At 35.9% G+C, this 19,735-nt stretch overlaps 2 protein-coding genes across 2 annotated transcripts in view; one reads left to right on the top strand and one right to left on the bottom strand.

The window, feature by feature from the left end:
* The window catches only part of LOC120422633 (tetraspanin-9), a 37,267-nt gene extending 22,368 nt beyond the window's left edge, over positions 1-14,899 (top strand). Inside the window, exons 2-7 of the mRNA XM_039586131.2 lie at positions 2,152-2,218; positions 2,288-2,479; positions 2,548-2,742; positions 13,847-14,001; positions 14,061-14,175; positions 14,245-14,899. Of these exons, the coding sequence (XP_039442065.1) occupies positions 2,156-2,218; positions 2,288-2,479; positions 2,548-2,742; positions 13,847-14,001; positions 14,061-14,175; positions 14,245-14,385 (861 nt within the window). The 5' untranslated portion in view covers positions 2,152-2,155 and the 3' untranslated portion in view covers positions 14,386-14,899. The remainder of the gene's footprint in view (positions 1-2,151; positions 2,219-2,287; positions 2,480-2,547; positions 2,743-13,846; positions 14,002-14,060; positions 14,176-14,244) is intronic.
* Positions 14,877-18,108, bottom strand: LOC120422634 (uncharacterized). Its single transcript, XM_039586132.2, has 4 exons — positions 17,782-18,108; positions 15,273-15,395; positions 15,064-15,195; positions 14,877-14,997 (listed from the first exon to the last, which is right to left on the bottom strand). Exons 1-4 carry the CDS (start codon positions 17,947-17,949, stop codon positions 14,911-14,913), a joined length of 510 nt encoding a protein of 169 aa, XP_039442066.1. The 5' UTR covers positions 17,950-18,108; the 3' UTR covers positions 14,877-14,910.
* Between the last annotated feature and the right edge of the window lie 1,627 nt (positions 18,109-19,735).

Consider the following 19,735-nt stretch of genomic DNA (forward strand, 5'->3'; position numbering starts at 1 on the left):
ACCTACAATCACACCTCCTGCTGCTCTGGTTCCATAATTTCTTTTTTTGTGGATCGTATTGTAACCACTAATTTTACTTTGTTCTTCCGTTTTACACATCGTTTCTTGGAGGCATATTATTGCTGGTTCTTCCTCTTTGATTAGTATTGCCAGATCCTGTCGACTTGTATTTATTCCTTGTATATTCCATGATATGATTTTATCTGCTGTGATATTATTTGTATGTTGTGTTGTCATATTGTTATGTTATTTTAAATTGATTCGTCATCCTCTTGGTCTGATAAAACCAACCTTTTGGTTTTTTTTATCTTTTTTTTGTTTTCTTGGTGGTGATAGTATGATTTGGTTATTAGAATTAACCATTTCGATATTCATTTCTTCCATTTCTAATTGAAGGCTCAAGTTTTTTTGGGTCAACTGACTGTTTTCTAGATTTAATTTTTGGTATTCCAATTCCTTTATCTTCGCGTCTTCCTTAAGTTTGTCTGTTTCTTCCTTAAGCTGATTTAACTTTTGTTGCAGCTCTTCATTCAATGCTTTGAGGATTTTAATATTTTCCTTCAGCTCTTTGATTTCTTTGTCCGTGTCCTGACTTGGTTGTTGGAGATTTTTTTTCAGTACCTTTGCATAATTTGTCGCGTTTTCTTTTTCAACTATTGCTTTGGCTTCCTTAAATGAAATACCATTATCGATTTTAACCTTAACCACTTTGTTCTCCTGAATTTTTATTGGGCATTTTTTATCAAAGGTGTGGTGAGGGTTATTGCACGCCGCACACTTCAGTTCTCCGGTACATGGGCCTTCGTGATGTTCTTCGCTACACTTTGCGCAAACTTTGCTTTTTTTACAGTTCACAGTTGCATGGCCGAAGGCCAGACAGTTGAAGCAGCGGAATGGACTTGGGTAATATGCGCGAGTTTTAATCAGATTGAACGCGACTTTAATTTCACTTAGTGGATTGGGGGAGTTGTAGGTCACCAAGAACGAGCTTGTTGGAACCTCTCTGCCCTCCACTTTTTTGGTGAATCTTTTCACTTTTTCGATGTTTTTATGTGTTTTCTTAAGTTCATCCAAAATCCCTTCATCAGACAAGCCCTTGAGCTCGTAGGATGAAAAGATGTTTCTCGATTTGTTTTTTGTCGGGTGTTCAGTAATGATGACGTTTAGCCCATCTTGTAGATGCCTCAGGTTCAGCAGGCTAGTTGCCTGCTTATCCGTCTTACATTCCACATGATAAGTACCATCCCTTTGGAGTTTCATGCTTTTCAGCTCTCCAGCATGGTCTTTTAGATGCTTACCAATGATAAATGGCGAAATATCATTCATATTCATCTTTTGTTGGTCGATCTGGTCATTCCTTTCGATAATTAATATTTTGCCCCTCGTTGGGGGGCCCCATGGTGATGTGCCCCCGTCAGGGGCCATTTCGCGGTTTACGGTTTCACTATGCACTTAGTCTGTTCACTCGTTTGGTTTAATTTTGCTAACGTTCGCACTTTGATGGGCAACGCAGTCCACTTTTACGCTGCTTATATATTTTAGCTGATCCGGTAAACACAACTGTACTGGTCGGAGGCACTTTGTGGACTGATTCCTAATTTATCATCATTAGATCCAGTTGAAGTTCTTTAAAATTCGGGCAAAACAAATACTACGTTTTTAACTATTTTAATTTAATTTAATTTAATTTAATTTAAAAAAGGGATGACTTTTTGGTCTCCACATTTTTTGAACAGTTCCATGAAATTTTATTTGATTTTTAATGGAAAATATTACATAAAGGTTTTTTTCTAGCGAGTGTAGAATTAAGTGATAAAACATACAATCTCACTTCGGCTCAGCCAAACGACCACGAAACGGATGTCATCATTACGGGGCATTATTTGCCCGACGCAAACCACACACTGGAAACACTCCAGCATTACACTGATGCTGAATTGACTTCTCCAGACGTGGAATAATTTCGGCATCATACTTGTGAACAAGTGAACGTGTATTGGGGTGTGATAACATCCTTCAACAGCCTTTAATCTTAAGGTCAAGTACAGGGTGCCGAAATTGTTTTTGAGAGAATTGGTTATTATTCCAGTCGGCATTATCTATTTTGTATGACTGATTTCAACTTCACAATGTTTTTCTTCCTCTTTCCAGAACCATGGGAAATTCCGGCTACACGTGCATACGGCGGATGTTTTGCTCGTTCAACGTACTGATATGGGTAAATATCGCTCGTTAGTTCGCTGAACTTGACCCATTTTCACCGCTCTACCTCTGCTCCACCCCACAGATTTGCGGCGGTGGCTTTCTGGCGATCGGAGTGTGGCTGCGGTTCGCGGCCCCGGGCTATGCCACGTTGCTCCCGGACCATGCCGGGCTCAGTGCGGACTACGTGTTTATGGCCATTGGTGCCATTAGTTTCGTCATCGCTTTCTTCGGCTGTTGTGGGTCCTGGTTCGAGTCCAGGTGTTTCCTCATCATAGTACGTCGTATCATCAACTGAATTAATTCCTCGCAAAACGTTTCACAATGAACTGCTTGCTATTCTAGTACTTTATGCTGGTGGTGATGCTGTTCCTCAGCGAGTTCCTGCTGGGTTCGCTCGCGTTCGTGTTCCGTGGTGGAATCGGCCGGATGTTGGTGCACGAGCTAAAGTACGGCATCGAGAAGCACTACAACGTGACCGACCGGGGAGGAATCCTGGCACCGTCGGTCGCGTCGATCTGGGACAAGCTGCAGGTGGAGGTAGGTTCACGCGGGTTATGGAATGTGTAGGGTTCGTGAAATTGAATCGATAATAATTGCAAACAATTCTTGGTAATGGCGCTCAGGTGCAGTAGGTTGACAAACATTGGGTACAACGAATTTCCCACGATTCTATTTAGTTGTGTACTGTATTTTTTATAATTTTTTTGCCATTAGCCATGAATCTATTCTGTAGAATTTCTTTTCCCAGTAGCCCATTCCCCAGAATGACCCATTAGGGTGTTATAACAAAACCGATTTTCTAGTACAGCAACTTTTCAGTTCTTTTTGAGGTCCTAAACAACTTCCCAAAGTTTGGGAACGGTTCGTTTAGTCCTCACTTTGCGCAAAGCGTTTCAATTTTCTATGAAAAACCATGTTTTGCATATTGATATATCCAAAAATCACGTTACACGTATTATTAAAACCGGGCGCGTATTCGGTTGCTACCTCTAAAACATTCTGGGTTACTCCCTTCGGGAATGTTTTAGGGCACCTTCTAGTGCAATCAAATTTGAGTCCGGTTTTAATGCAGCGTGAAACGTGAATTATATGATTATCAAAATAAAATAAAAATGATTTTCCCAAACAAATTCCCATAGAAAATTGAATTATTTCGCGCAAAGTGTGGACAAAAGCAATCGTTACCAAACTTTGGTGAGTTGTTTAGGACCCCATGAGGAACTGAAAAATTGCTGTGCCCACTCATTTTGGATATTTTTTTTTAATAACCCATACTGCAGAGAAAGCCACTCCCCAGAATGAAAAATTTCGCAGAAGAGCAATTCTCTGGGATTTCGGTCATTCGATTTTTTTTTGTGTTTTTTAATCCGGCTGAAACTTTTTTGGTGCCTTCGGTATGCTCAAAGAAGCCATTTTGCATCATTATTTTGTCCATATAATTTTCCATACAAATTTGGCAGCTGTCCATACAAAAATTATATGTGAAAATTCAAAAATCTGTATCTTTTGAAGGAATTTTTTGATCGATTTGGTGTCTTTGGCAAAGTTGTAGGTATGGATATGGACTACACTGAAAAAAAAGGATACACGGTAAAAAATTTTTGGTGATTTTTAATTTAACTTTTTGTCACTAAAACTCGATTTGCAAAAAAACACTATTTTTAATTTTTTTTATTTTTTGATATGTTTTAGAGGACATAAAATGCCAACTTTTCAGAAATTTCCAGAATGGGCAAAAAATCTTTGACCGAGTTATGATTTTTTGAATCAATACAGATTTTTTCAAAAAATCGAAATATTCGTCGCAAAAATTTTTCAACTTCATTTTTCGATGTAAAATCAAATTTGCAATCAAAAAGTACTGTAGTGAATTTTTGATAAAGTGCACCGTTTTCAAGTTATAACCATTTTTAGGTAACTTTTTTGAAAATAGTCGCAGTTTTTCATTTTTTTAAAATAGTGCCCATGTTTGCCCACTATTGAAAAAAATATTTTTGAAAAACTGAGAAAATTCTCTATATTTTGCTTTTTCGGACTTTGTTGATACGACCCTTAGTTGCTGAGATATTGCCATGCAAAGGTTAAAAAACAGGAAAATTGATGTTTTCTAAGTCTCACCCAAACAACCCACCATTTTCTAATGTCGATATCTCAGCAACTATAGGTCCGATTTACAATGTTAAAATATGAAACATTCGTGAAATTTTCCAATCTTATCGAAATTTTTTTTTTCAAAAATTTAAAATCAAGACTAACATTTCAAATGGGCGTCATATTGAATGTTTGGCCCTTTTGAAATGTTAGTCTTGATTTTAAATTTTTGAAAAAAAAATTTTCGATAAGATTGGAAAATTTCACGAATGTTTCATATTTTAACATTGTAAATCGGACCTATAGTTGCTGAGATATCGACATTAGAAAATGGTGGGTTGTTTGGGTGAGACTTAGAAAACATCAATTTTCCTGTTTTTTAACCTTTGCATGGCAATATCTCAGCAACTAAGGGTCGTATCAACAAAGTCCGAAAAAGCAAAATATAGAGAATTTTCTCAGTTTTTCAAAAATATTTTTTTCAATAGTGGGCAAACATGGGCACTATTTTAAAAAAATGAAAAACTGCGACTATTTTCAAAAAAGTTACCTAAAAATGGTTATAACTTGAAAACGGTGCACTTTATCAAAAATTCACTACAGTACTTTTTGATTGCAAATTTGATTTTACATCGAAAAATGAAGTTGAAAAATTTTTGCGACGAATATTTCGATTTTTTGAAAAAATCTGTATTGATTCAAAAAATCATAACTCGGTCAAAGATTTTTTGCCCATTCTGGAAATTTCTGAAAAGTTGGCATTTTATGTCCTCTAAAACATATCAAAAAATAAAAACAAATAAAAATAGTGTTTTTTTTGCAAATCAAGTTTTAGTGACAAAAAGTTAAATTAAAAATCACCAATTTTTTTTTTACCGTGTATCATTTTTTTTCAGTGTAGTCCATATCCATACCTACAACTTTGCCGAAGACACCAAATCGATCAAAAAATTCCTTCAAAAGATACAGATTTTTGAATTTTCACATATCATTTTTGTATGGACAGCTGCCAAATTTGTATGGAAAATTATATGGACAAAATAATGATGCAAAATGGCTTGTTTGGGCATACCGAAGGCACCAAAAAAGTTTCAGCCGGATTAAAAAATACAAAAAATAAAATTAAAGAAAAAAGACCGATTCCGTAGAGAACTGCTCAGAAATGTTAATTATTACTGTTGTTGTTTGGTGAATAAAGGTATGATTTAACCAGATTAAAAGACATTTTTTAATGAGAATTGTAAATTTCATAAAGATATACCTTTAAAATTAATTTACGAAATTCATAGAGATCTGCCTTATTTTTGCCTTTCCTGTTTTTGTCAAGGCTATAAAATCAATTGAAAAATGAACTTCTCACTTCTGACTTTCTAAACCCACCTTCTCGTATACATGTGGACAAAAAATTGTCCCTCGATTATCCAACCGTCTTTGGTTCCCATAAGTCTCTTTTAAAAATCAGCAAATTTGATTAGGTACTTCAAAAGTGATGCACAAAAAAACAATTTTGACAAGTTCCTGAAAATTTTAAAAGCGTGTTTTTTTTTGTGAGAAAACTCGTCTCGCCGAAAACTAAAACCCTCAAAAAGTTGGAACGGTAAATTCTACTCGCTGGTTCTCGGGTATAACTTAAGCAATCGGAACAATTATTTTTTCTAGTGATTTGTTAGGTTGTCTAGATGATCCTAGAACTTTGCAGAACCCAATTTGATCAAATCTGTATTTTTTGCGATCAAAAACATCGTTTGTTCAAATCAAGTTCTGCAAAATTTTATGGTCATCATGCTTACAAATCACTGGAAACAAGAATCATCCCGATTGGTTGAGTTATGCCCGAGAACCAGTGAGTTGAAGTTACCGTTCCAACTTTTTTAGGAGGCTTGAGCGTCCGTGTAAGTTGGACATTTTGTCGATGGATCCCCTTTCCGTGTATATAAGGGTCATTCCGTGTCAATTGGGTACACTTTTGGAATCGACCTTCACCGATTTGGAACAAACTTGGAGGAAACGTTTAGCTATCGATAGTTAACGGAAATCCCAGGTCCCAGGCAGATTAGACCATCCCTCATTCTTTGGCACCGCCCTCTTTTTTGACGATTTTCTTAAAAACTTGTTATTCTGTTAATCGTAACATTCCAACTATTAGGCCAAAGACTTTCTTCTGGTTGAATGGAAGGAAATTGTCCAAGGAATTCATTAAAAATTAAATATCAACCCTCAAATGCCTTCAACTACTGTTTCTGGTTTAAAACGTGATTTTTACCCATTCCTTTATGATTTTATTATTTGATCACTATCGTGTTCCCCGGACAATTTTAAATAAGAATCAATGTATATTTCAAATTAAACCAAACCATTTATGACGACAAACCCAAACTTGGGATTTCTGTTAACTATCGACAGATGAACGTTCCCTCCAAGTTTGGTCCAAGTCGGTGAAGGTCGAGTCCAAAAGTGTACCCAATTGACACGGAATGACCCTTATTTATTTTTTCTATTTATCCATTTATTATTTGCAAACCACGGATTACCAGCTTTTCAAACATATCATAATTGGTATTTGAGCTTGATATGGTAACTTCCTCGTTAAAATCTCTTACATTTGGGTTACAGCAGGTTGCACAATACTCAGTTACCTTTAGTACTTGGTTATTTCCTAGCTTTAAGATATTTTTTGATTTTAGAAAACCTTCCATTCGGATTTGTTGGTACTTTTTTGTTAAATTTTTGAAACCGATTTTTAGACAGGTAATTAAATAATAATTCATAGAGTAATGCCAGTAAACTTAAAGCACATCCAAATCCAAAGGCTAGCCATGCTGGAACCAGGTCCCAAAAAGAAAGTATCTCGTCAGAAATTAAATTATGAGTAGTTATGTCATGAAATAAAAATTTCGATTCCCAATTATTCCAGATACCACTTTCAACAAACGTGGTGTGAGTATGGCGGAAAGCGACCATCAGTGGACTTCTAAGTGACAATACATATGCTGTCACATACGATCCAAGGGTTTCATCCATTACACTGTATCTTTGAATACGTTTTTTAGGGTCGTAGTACATTGAAAGGATTACTTTTGAGATTTCTTTATCAAAAATGTAAGCGTGCTCCATGTCTATTCCAAACATAGTAACGTTACTGGCTGTTACAATGCCTTCTAGTATGTTGTCTCTTATGTTATCTGGGCACAAAAGAATATTTGTTTTGATCTTGATGCCAGACTTTACAAGGCTCTGAAACGTATTGATCTTCGGTCTCACTGGTCTGTACACTAGCATTGAAAGGAGCTTGGCCTCGTAAGCACAAGACATGATGAACATCAACAGAATCAATGTGATTAATATCGTCCTTTCCCTGAGGTTAACCTGGTGCAGACTCCGTCTTTCAAATCCACAAATGGAGAGTAGAATAGGATCATTTTTGAAATATGTTGGTCTAAGAATAGACATAACTTCCACTGCTGTAAAGATTACTATCAACAATATCCAAACCTCACAGTTGAAAGGTAACAATAACAATTCTACCACATTTCGTAGCAATCTGGGCACCACAATTACTTTAAGGGCTGGTACATTCGATAAGAGCCAGTAAAATCGACTTGCGTCCAAAATTAACATTGAGTAAGTAGAACAATCAATGTCCACGTTGTTGCTTTCAAACTGGTGGAAATAGCATTTGTCCTGCAACTCATAATGGCTTTTTGAACACGAATGTTTTAACTGTTGTGATGTTGTATTCAAATAAATTGCAGTTTCCTGAATCCATCGCAACTCAGTCTTCAAAGGATTCAGCTCGTATCTACTGGAATATCTGATTGGTTTCCCATTCATTTCTCGTCTGATTTTATTGTTGAAAAAACTCTCCACGCTTGATGCAACCAGCTGATTGTTATTTTGTGGTCCACAGTTTAAATAAGTAACTTTGTCGAACGACAGCAACTCCAAGATCCGTTTCATGTAGGCGTAATTTCTAGTCTCTATGTTAGTTACCACTACAACTTTAGTGTTTGGGTTGAAGGCCCTTAGGGTCTGCAAAATGCTGTTGTCAGTATATGGCACATCTCTGGCATTAATCAACAATATCAACGGTTCGCTAGGTATTTCCCCATACTTCAGCTTAATTTTTCTATCGATGACATATCTTGGGATGAGCTTCAGTTTTGAAGAGCGCAGTATAGCACCAAATATTCCCGCGAAGCGTTTTTTAAGAGCCAACTCGTACAATACAAACTCAGGAACTCCAGTTTCCCGCGTAGCCAACTTTTCGATGGTGGAGATGATCAAGTTTCTGTGATTTGAACATCCGACCAATTCAGCGATGTAAAATGTGATGGTGATCGACGTCATTGCCCACCTTGGCGAGGTCATTTTTCTAGTCTGACTGAAGGTAAATTTTGTTCCCGATGTTTTGTCCCGATAACAGCTAACGTGGCGTGGGTAAAGGATAACTGCACGTGTATTTAAAGGGGAGCAACTCTCTACGAAATCGGCCGATTTCGACCATTTTTATTTTTTGTATTTTTTTATTTGGCTCAAACTTTGTGGGGGCCTTCCCTGTGACCAAATAAGCTATTTTGTGTCATTGGTTCACCCATACAAGTCTCCATACAATTTTGGCTGCTGTCCATACAAAAATGGTATGTAAATATTCAAACAGCTGTAACTTTTGAGTGAATTTTCTGATCAATTTGGTGTCTTCGACGAAGTTGTACGTATTGTTGAGGACAATTGAGAAAAAAATATGCACACGGAAAAAAAAATTTGCAGATTATCTTGAAAAAAATTAAATCAAGACTAACATTTTAAATGGGCGTAATATTCAATGTTTGGCCCTTTTAAAATGTTAGTCTTGATTTAATTTTTTTCAAAATATTTTTTTCGAAAGGATCGGAAAATTTCACGAATGTTTCATGTATTAACATTGAAAATCGGACCATTAGTTGCTGAGATATCGACATTAGAAAATGGTGGGTTGTTTTATTGAGACTACGAAAACTTCAATTTTCGTGTTTCTTTTTCTTAAAGCGGCTGTATCTCAGCAACCCGAGGTCCAATCTTCAATGTCTCTTAGACAATTTTATAGCAAATTTTCTGAACTTTTCAAAAAAAATATTTTTAGAAATGGTCGCTCATGGTCACTATTTTTAAAAATCGAAAAACTGCAAATATTTTGCTAAAGTCAAACTTTCGGTGCCTATATCTTGAAAACGAAGCCCTTTATCCAAAAAATTGTAAAGTAGTTTTCGATTGCAAATTCAATTTTGCATTTAAAATTAATTTCAAATTTGTTTTTGCATGAAATTTGGATTTTTTCCAAAAATCAATTTTTTTTCAAAAATTCATAACTTGGCGGCAGATTTTTTGACCATGTTTCTCTATAGCTCAAAAGTTGCGGATTTTAGTCCCCTAAAACATATCAAAAAATCTCGAAAATCAAAAAATACATATTTTGGGAAATTGAGTTTTAGTAAAAAAAAAGTTGATAAAAAAATCTGCAATTATTTTTTTTGCGTGTGCATATTTTTTTCTCAATTGTCCTCAACAATACGTACAACTTCGTCGAAGACACCAAATTGATCAGAAAATTCACTCAAAAGTTACAGCTGTTTGAATATTTACATACCATTTTTGTATGGACAGCAGCCAAAATTGTATGGAGACTTGTATGGGTGAACCAATGACACAAAATAGCTTATTTGGTCACAGGGAAGGCCCCCACAAAGTTTGAGCCAAATCAAAAAATACAAATAAAATCCATTTCCGGTTTTGGTAGAGAATTGCTCAGGGGTTAATTTAGTACACAGTAGTAACGTCATGATTCGAATTCCCGGACGCTTCGAAACCCGGACACCTCATCTTGTTTTATCAATTATTTGGATAAAAGTTCGCATTATAAATGTCAAAAATGGGTTATTTGATGAATTCTAACATCAACTTTCATTTAAAGTTTGTTTGAACGCTGTAGTTAATGTCAAAACAATAAAATAAAATAAAATTATAAGATTACCAAAAATGCGAAACATTTCACGTGAAATATTTCATTAGCGTCCGAAGCACCGGGAAGGCAAAGCAGAAATTCATGGTTTGATTTCCTTAAATTCAAGCAAATTTTTATATAAAATATCGATTTTTTATGTAAACAGCTTATTTGAGACCTAAAGAATGTCATTCACTAACATTTCAGTCCAAATTTGTGCGATTCATTAGCAAAAACGAGTGTCCGGAATTCGAAGCAAAAGTGTCCGGATTTCGAATCAGCTTTTATCAGTGTCCGGGATTCGAAGCACAACAAGTCATTTTAATTTTCAAATTCCGATGAAAAATTGTTAGAAAAGACATTTTTTGCATGCATTCTCTTAAAACTGACTGTTAATACTACATCCTGATAATATTTCTTCATTTCCAACTTATTACATAATTTTTTGTCAGCTATAACAAAAATGATATGCTACTAAGTGTCCGGATTTCGAATCATGACGTTATTCATTCATTTTTGTTTGCTTTGACACGCTCAGGGGAAGACGACTGCACACCTTGAAATATTATTAAATTGTTTTGTTGTGTAAAAATTATCAATAAAAATGTGTGTAATATAAAAAACAAGTGGTTCATGTTGACCTGCACACTGCACGTGTCACCCAACACCAATGAATATTTAATTAATCAAAACGTCGACGTTGTCGTGCTATCTTGTCGAACGTCACTTTTTGAATAACACGCTTTTGTTTGGTTACCATTCTGTGCGTTATCCCGAAGTTTGGTAGAATTTGGTTGCCGGAGTTCCGAGTCATAATTTAAAATGGTTACAGTAGACGTGCAAGAACGTGTGTCAAACGCGTTCTTACTAGAGCGTCCAATTTCCCGGGGTTACAAAATTCCCGGGAAACGGGAAATTTTAAACAAATTTCCCGGGAAATCCCGGGAATTCCCGGGAAATTTGAAATTTATCGATAATTGTTCTGGGCCTGGTTTTGGTTAATATTTTGCAACAAAATAGTATAAAATAGCAACCATAATGGTCAAATGAGTGTTAGGTTCAATTATTGCCTTGGCCGCTTGTAAAAAAATACAACTTCAAGAGAATATATAAAAATTCTAAATATATACACGCAGAGAAATACTGCCTTATCAAATTGATAAATATCATTATCAACTTCAATAACTTTTGATTATTGTTCTGATAACGTTGAATTATCGTTTTGATAAACTTTTAGTATCGAAACGACAATCTTCTTTATCATTTTGATAAATAACATTATTGCTAGATTTTTTCCGCATGCACGTTTTTGCCTGTCATTCGAAACATAAACAAACAAACCAAAATGAGTGAGGAAACGAACAAGTTTCTTTAAAGATGCTGTACCCGGAGGATTTGGCCAGCTTACAAAAAAGGTCGTCTGCCGGTCGAGTCCAACTGTATGTAAAGGTGTGTAAAGTTAGATTTCTAAACGTGCTTCTTGTCAGTTGCGTGTTTCCTGAACAAAAAAATCTACCAGAAATCTGGACAGCGTCAAGCCGCTTTTCGACGTCAACACAACGCACCCGGTATCGAAAAATTCCTCCAAGGCGGAGTTTCAACCCGATGGAGAGTCCAAACCTCTGTCACAAACGGCAGCAACCGATGGACCATTCACCGAGTAGGATTATCTTCTTATGGTATTACATTTTTGTAACAAAATAAAGTTTTTAAAGCAGCATATATTTTGTTTGGTTTTATTACGAAGAAGGAGCAGTGGAAGGAAGATAAATAACATTTTCAATTTGATAAAATACTTTATCTTTTCTATAAACTTTATTGGTTGCCAACCGATAATTTAATTTATCGAAATGATGGCAGAAACTTATCGAATTGATAATTCTTTTTTCTGCTGTCTTTCACTTCGTTCAAGATACCAAAAAATAATGATTAGTATTTTGTATTGATAAGAAGTAGCTAGGTATAATTTTTTTAATCACAAGGTTTGGAAAGTGAGTAAAATGAATCCATGCTCCAAAACGATAAAATTGCTTTTGAATACGTCTCTGAGACCATGCAGCAAATATGTTTTTCATGGCAATACATTGAAATGAATAAAAAATAATAAAGAAAATATGTTTTTCATGGCAAATATTTTATCCAGAACAAATATTTCTAGTTTTATCTCATGGATAAATAGGTAAGCATTGAATTTACCTTAAAAATCTGCTATTCACTTGAAATACCATTTTCATGTAATCACAACTCAAATTTTCAAATGTTTGGAACGAGTATTTGAAATATGTTTGCTTTTTTTGGCACTTTTTATATAATACAAAGTAGTTTTTTAATGGTTTTTTAATGATTCGGGCAAATACAAGAATTCGGTGAAAAGAATTTTCATAGAAAAAAAGTTATTTATTGGTTTAAGATTTAAACCTTACGCCCTTGTTTGCTCCAGTGCTCTATAAAATTTTAACTTTTGACTGTCATTTCTAGAACTTTTTTAAAGAAATTAACCTAATTCTTCTAACAAAAATCCTCTTATCGACATTTAATGATAGCAATTCATTTTTTTCTTTAAATTTGGTCATGGTAAACAAAACGTAAAAAAAAAATTGATCTTGGCGGGAAGAGTTACCTTATTTTCAAATTATATAACACGAATTTTCGTTTAAAAAGCTTACTGCCCTACAAATAAACAAGATCAATTCCTAGTTGTGAATGGTTCAGAAATTAATATCATCTGAAATAAATCTTTATATGAAATTTTCCGACGAACTGACAAGTTCAATAAGAACAGTAAATTGAATTTAATAAAATAAAATTTAGTTATTTCATTTTGTTTTGTAAGTTTAAAAAAATGTACCAATAAGTTAATAAAATGTATACTTCCGCTTAAATTTCGGGAATTCCCGGGAAATTTAGAAATTTCCCGGGAAACGGGAAATATTTTTTTTCGGGAAATCCCGGGAATTCCCGGGAATTTTTTTCCCGGGACGGGAAATTGGACGCTCTAGTTCTTACCTGAAATCCCTTTGGCCAATTACGAACTTAAAGCAACTTTCAGGGTGTGTCAAGATAGCACGACAAGATTGAAACTTGTTTCATGTGAAAAGTGACAACAATACACGGATTTTTTTCGATTTTTATTTAGTTTCTCAGGATTGAAACCGAATTTGGGGATCTGTGAAGATCAAAAGGTGAGGCATTGAGAGCTGCACATAATGGCGTTTTAACTAAATTTGGCCCAAAATGCACGTGCGACAAGATATCACGACCACGACAATGTACTCTTTATACACACGTGCGCGGAGGTCAATTACTCACGCAAAGTGAAAGTTTATCAGTCAAATCTTCAATGCTGGAAGTTCCCTTAGTCCTTCTAGAGAACCCAGCCTGCCAAGGAGGGAAACGTAGTGTATGGAATTTAGGTCAGAACACTTGAAGAGTTGCTGACCAGTGGGGGTGGCTTTGTGTCAATAACCTTTATGTAACTCGTAATATCTAAACTGCCGCTCAAAGCAAGTTAAAATAACCTAATTTGGTTGTGTTGTTGCAAATTTTCATTTAAAAGTTTTAACCTCATTACAGTTGCAATGCTGCGGAGTATCCTCCTACGAAGACTGGTACGATATTAGTGCTTGGCCTGGTGAACGTTGGGTTCCCCGCTCATGCTGCCGCCCACGGTATGGTTCAGTTTACACGGAAGGCTCCGGCGATGATCTGGCGGGTGGCGATTGCCGCAAGTAAGTGTATAATCCCAACATTTACTTGGAGGACACTTTTAAAGACCGTTACTTTCCAGATCCGGCGATCCTTCGCTGCTGTGGGACAAAAGTTGCGGCCAAATTCTCCAAATGTGGTTCATCCAGCGACTACACGTCGTTGGTATCGTCGGTCTAGTCATAGCATTTCTACAGGTTTGTAGCGAATCTGCTACCCGGAACAAGTTTATCTCATTCTATAATGAAACTTTAAACACCTTGCAGCTATTTGGTCTGATATCCTCGATGCTGATATTCTGCACCGTCAAGCACAAACGAAAATCATCGAAAACGTACAAGTCTTACTCGCCTTCGGTGGATACGACCCTGAACCGAAACAGCACGGGGACGTATCTGGACGATTGATATTAGCTGCATATCCGGGTTTCGGGTTCTACGATGAAAAGCAAGACGCACCCACGAATATTGAATTTGATGTAGGAATACTCAAGAATCTTCCACGTAGACTACAAGAGAAGTAGTGAAAATTTACTGTAAATGGTGATGAAATCGAATCCTTAGATTAAGGAGAAGCTGTGCCAAAAACTAATTCACAATAATTGATAATTTTTAAATCCGTACTCGTTAGGAAATTGATGAAATACAAAATACGAAATAAGTTTAAGGTGAGATCAACAAAAAACGAACAACATAAGCATCAAATTAAGCAATAGTGATGTGGAATCGAAGATCGTGCTTTCAAGTTTTAGTGCGTAAGCAACAAATTTTAAGTTATTTATGAAAACAAGAGCGTCTGCGCTCCCCTTCCCCAAATCAAAGCTGGAATGTTCCATTCCAACGTAGCAACATTCCAAAGTAGCAGTTGTATTTACACCAGTGAAAATAAAACATCGATATATAGTACTAAATAAATAAATAATGTTGTTTCTTTTATTCAAGTCCAACTAGCTTCGCACCAATGTCGTTGAGCGCTTTCGTGAACGTTTTGTTCGTCTTTTTGACAATCTTCTTTGGTACCTAAAACGAGAAACAAACCGTTTCGTCACACATGAACGGCCCCAAAATCAATCAAACACCACTCACATCTAACGCTGCGTTCAACTGTTTGGCCAGAAAGTCAACCCCACTGACGATACCCAGCCGGAACGCTTCGTAGTCTTCGATGGGATTTTTCTCGTAATCCTCCGGAGTGGCCTTGTCCACGATTGCACCGGGCTGCGAAATAAAAAAGCAGATAGTTTCAGCGTTAATTACCCACTTTCGTCATATTTTCTTCTCTTAATACCACTTACATTTAACGCCTTGACGATCTTCTGTTGAATATTCTCGAAAAGTGTCAGCACTTTCGAGTCAAAGTCTTCCTTCTCCTGCTTGGCGTCCTTGTCTTCGGAATCGTTGTTGATTAAACCGTACACCTGGAAGTCATTGAGTAAGTATGATGATTTATTCAATTTGGGCACTGAAGGGTTAACCATAATTATCATTAGTAGTGGAATGCTAGAATGAACTTAAAGCTTGAGACAAGGTCAATATTTCGTTTTTTTTTGTTCAAGAAAAAGAACGTCTGTGGTACATAAATGAATGAATATTCAGTAACAGTTCAAGTATCTAATATATCTTTAAAATTACTATACAAATTACGATTGAAAATAAACGCTTTAGTGGCCAAAATGCCTCAAAAAGTGACATTTTTGAAAAAATCTTTTTTTACGGGTTAAATCATAATAAAAATTCAAATGCAAAGCGCCAGCTCCTGTTACGTCCAATCAAGCTCATATTTTGGATTTGGGCTTAGTATGCCCACCGGAACAAACCCTTGAATGCCCGCCAAAAAGTCATTTTTGTTACACTCTAGTCAAGATAGCAGAGCACTTTTCAAAAAAATAGTTTCAGTAAATGATTTTTGGATTTTTTTAGAAGAGTTGCTCCATTGCTCCATCCTATAATTTTCGTGAGTCTTTTTGTAACATCTTAGGCTACTTTCACAAAAATTTTGACTCTTAAACTTAAAAACCAGAAAATCTCATAAAAGTGCCTTTTTTCTTTCAGTGTATTTTTTCAGAAAGCCCGTCAAATTTCCTACAAGTTTGTTTTCGACCACTTTTTGATGAAATGCAACGGCTTCGAGTTACAGCAATGTTTAAATTACGAAATACAAAAATGTTTAAAACACTTACGCCCTTCTCAAATGTCATTATCGAGTGAAACTGGCTCCATATACACAATAATGGCTTACATAACACAGAAAAAAAATGATGGTAATATTCATCAGGAAATGTTGACAGATTTTGTGTCAAAAAAAAATGATTGATTTTACTCCAGAAAGTGATGAATTTTCATCAGTTTTTGATGAATATTCATCAGGTTCACATTTTTACACATTTTTTATGTAATATTACTCGAAAAAGAGGTAATATTCAACCTACCAAATTTTCAACATTCCAAAATTCAACTTTTTTTTCTGTGAAGCGTAGGATAACATGTCTACAAAGTTTCATTGAAATCGGTACAACCGATTCCCTATTTAACGTGGAATTGCTCTATTTTTTAAAGTGTAACTATTTCTTTCTGATTTATTCTAATCAATATTGTCAATGAAGACTTGATAAATTCTTTGACTATATACTAATATTTACTAATGACCGATTCTTAGCGAAGCTACACCAAAATGTCACAATTTTCAATTTTCAATGTGATTTTTTATATGAAAGATTTAATTTTTCTTATGATTCAATAATTTCAATGTACTTTAAATGCGTTTTCTTACCTCAAAAGCCAAAAATATTGACCAAATATGGTCTGCAAGCCATTGAATGGGAGAGGAGTTTTTTCATTAATCTGCTCCTTTCGTTGTCCCGTCACGAAAAGAAATGGCTGGCAAAAACTCAAATTTCAACCAAATCGTTCAGTTCAAGGAGCAAAAGGTTCGTTTTTTAATTTGTGATAATGTGTAGAAGAGCAAAAGTTTTTAAAAATCAAACTGGCAAAACTGTAGTGATTTTTGTAGTGTGCCTTTTTAAAGTTCAGTTTTACGATGTTGTCCCGTCACGCTACATTTTTATTTCAGGGGAAGCACAGGAATTATATGGTTCATTCTGCATGATATTTCTTTGTAGGAAAATCAATTATCTTTCCAAATATGTAATAACAATAGGGGGTTTCCTCTTTCATTTTGCCACTATAGCCAAAACGCTGAAAAAAACTTAGGATTTTTTTGAAAAGGAGCCGAAGAATCGGTCTAATACTGATTGTTTCACTTGCCGATTATGTTAATCTTGCCTCACTTTCTGGTATAAATCTCTGATAATGATCTACGTTTATACAGCCATTCCATGTCATACAAGCAGGATCCTAATCAAAAGTGCGATAATTCGGCCAAAATATGTGGTCCAAAAAATGACGTTTTCGCAGAATCACATTTTTCAAAAATCATCACGCGTTTAAACAGTAAAAAAACTACTTTTTCCACTTAAACTGCAGTTGGTTGCCCTTTGATGTTTTTTTAAATACTAAATGAAATGTGATAAATACCTTCAATCAAATAATCATGTACAAAGCATACTGTAAAAATGCTTGATGTATAAAAAGTTTGCCTAAAATCTGTCTATTAACTCAATCCGATTGTCCAAAACGTTTCCTTTTGCCGACGCAAACATTGCAACACCAACTCTCATAACCAAGTTGCTCGTCAGTTCACGCTGTTTGATCTCTATTTTGTTACACCTCAAAACCTTAATTGCATTCGATGCACTTGCCACACTTCTTTGGCCCACACGCCGATCTCTGCACCGGCCCCCTTACCATCGAATCACCAATCTTGGTCGCCCGGGTTAACTCTTCATTGTCCTGCCTCCGTTCGATCTGATCCGAGGTCGCCGATGTCTTCTCCTGGGGTCGACCGTCCACAACTAGAACACTACAACACACCAGAACCAGCACGGCCAAACTTTGAACACTTTGGAGGAACATCGTTTTGGGTGGACGACTTGGACCGGCTTAGTAGACGACACCTGCGGTCAAATGCTGGCCGCGAACTGACCGCGATCGACTCACCTCATCCAACGAGAAGGACTCGAGGCGTTAGAGAGAGACAAGCGGCGAACAAAAAAAATGCCCGAATTTAGTAGATTTCGACGGTGGTGGAATTATCTAATGAGTAGTAGTGGCAGCAAAAGAAACAGCATCTGATTCATCCATTCAACAGCGACGAAAAACACTTCAAAGTCATAGGAGATAAACATTGTTGGCATCGTTTTTCGTGAAGTTGACGTTGTGGTCGTGCTTGCTTGACGTTATCGCAATTTTCGTAACTCAAAATTGGCCCAGTTACTTATTATTGCCTGACCCGAGCAGGGGTAAATAACACGGGAATACCAAATTTTGGTATTACTTGGACAAATAACAGGGACCAAAATGTGCCTTTGGTTGCCCAGTAATAGATGGTAAAATACCATGAAATCTTACCAAAGTCTTGTACAGTATGTAAAAAAAAGTATTTACACCCCTTGGGCACTATGCACATTTTGTGATGAAACATGTAAACAATTTAATGTTTGACAGAAACCTAGTACTACGTTTTGTTTAGAAACTCATGCCGAACATTTTGCTACAAAAAGCTCATGAAAAGATGATTTCTATAAAAAGTTATATAACAAATACTATTACAGAAATAAAAAAAGGTGCAAAAAAAGTTTGTACACCTTTCGAAAAATTAACATAAATAAAGTTATTTGTTGACAAATCACCATAAATCCAGTCTCTCAACTCCAAATAGGCATCCTTGACTGATTAAAAAAAATAATTTGGATTGAATATAAAGTTTACTAAATATTTAGTATAAAAGTTTATATAACTCTGGAAATTCTATATAAAACTTATCTAAACTTAATTTTGCAAACTTTCAATTTAACTAAATGTCAAAATATTATCATAGAATTGCTAAATAAACATTTTGGAGTGGGTATAAACACCGGTTTAGGGGTCTTTGTATCGCTAGAATAGATTTTTCGTTGGAATTTCGTACCAACCCGGAATTACGTCGTCGGAAAATACGCCGGCAACCGAACCGGTCCACACCTGGACTGAGCTAACGACCTAACCTTTAGGTTAGTCCGGGGCCAAAATTTACTTCCCGTCCGACGGAAGGCGTGATCAGAAAAATCTCGTCTCAAAATTTGCTACCGGGACCTTCTGGGATCGAACCCAGGCCGACTGGGTGAGAGGCAACCACGCTTACCCCTACACTACGGGTCCCGGTTTTCAACCAAACCTTAACCAAATGAGCTTATTTTCAGGCTAGTTTCTGAGATTATAGTGCTTGAAAATTTCGGTTGATACGTACGAAACTCCATATTTCCGTAACTCACGCTATTGTACAGGAAGAGGTGTTTCCTTAACATTCCAACGCCCAAGGCTCCAAAAAAGTTGGAACGCTAACTTCAACTCAATGGTTCTCGGGCATAACTCAACCAATCAAATGATTCTTCTTTCCAGTGATTTGTTAGGATGTCTAGGTGATTCTAGAACTTTGCAGAACTTAATTTGATCAAATCTGTAATTTTTGCAATCAAAAACATCGTTCCAACTTTTTTTTTCGCGTGTAAAAAAAAATCGACAAAAATTCCGCGGAGGCAGTCGTTTTAAAAAAGGTGGAACAGAAATTACAGATTTGTTCGAATCAAATTCTGCAAAACTTTAGGATCATTTAGACATTCTTACAAATCACTGGAAACAAGAATCGTCTCGATTGGTTGTG

The sequence above is a fragment of the Culex pipiens genome, chromosome 3 (genome assembly GCF_016801865.2).
Source record: "Culex pipiens pallens isolate TS chromosome 3, TS_CPP_V2, whole genome shotgun sequence".
Lineage (NCBI taxonomy): Eukaryota > Metazoa > Arthropoda > Insecta > Diptera > Culicidae > Culex > Culex pipiens.

What these genes read in the sequence shown, in the direction of transcription:
- LOC120422634 (XM_039586132.2), bottom strand. Translation starts at nt 17,949, where the DNA reads ATGTTCCTCCAAAGTGTTCAAAGTTTGGCCGTGCTGGTTCTGGTGTGT. An exon ending in CCAAGATTGGTGATTCGATG is followed by an intron (nt 15,396 to 17,781) that starts GTAAGGGGGCCG and finishes AATGACTTCCAG; the next exon opens with GTGTACGGTTTAATCAACAA. An exon ending in AGTTGAACGCAGCGTTAGAT is followed by an intron (nt 14,998 to 15,063) that starts GTGAGTGGTGTT and finishes TTCTCGTTTTAG; the next exon opens with GTACCAAAGAAGATTGTCAA.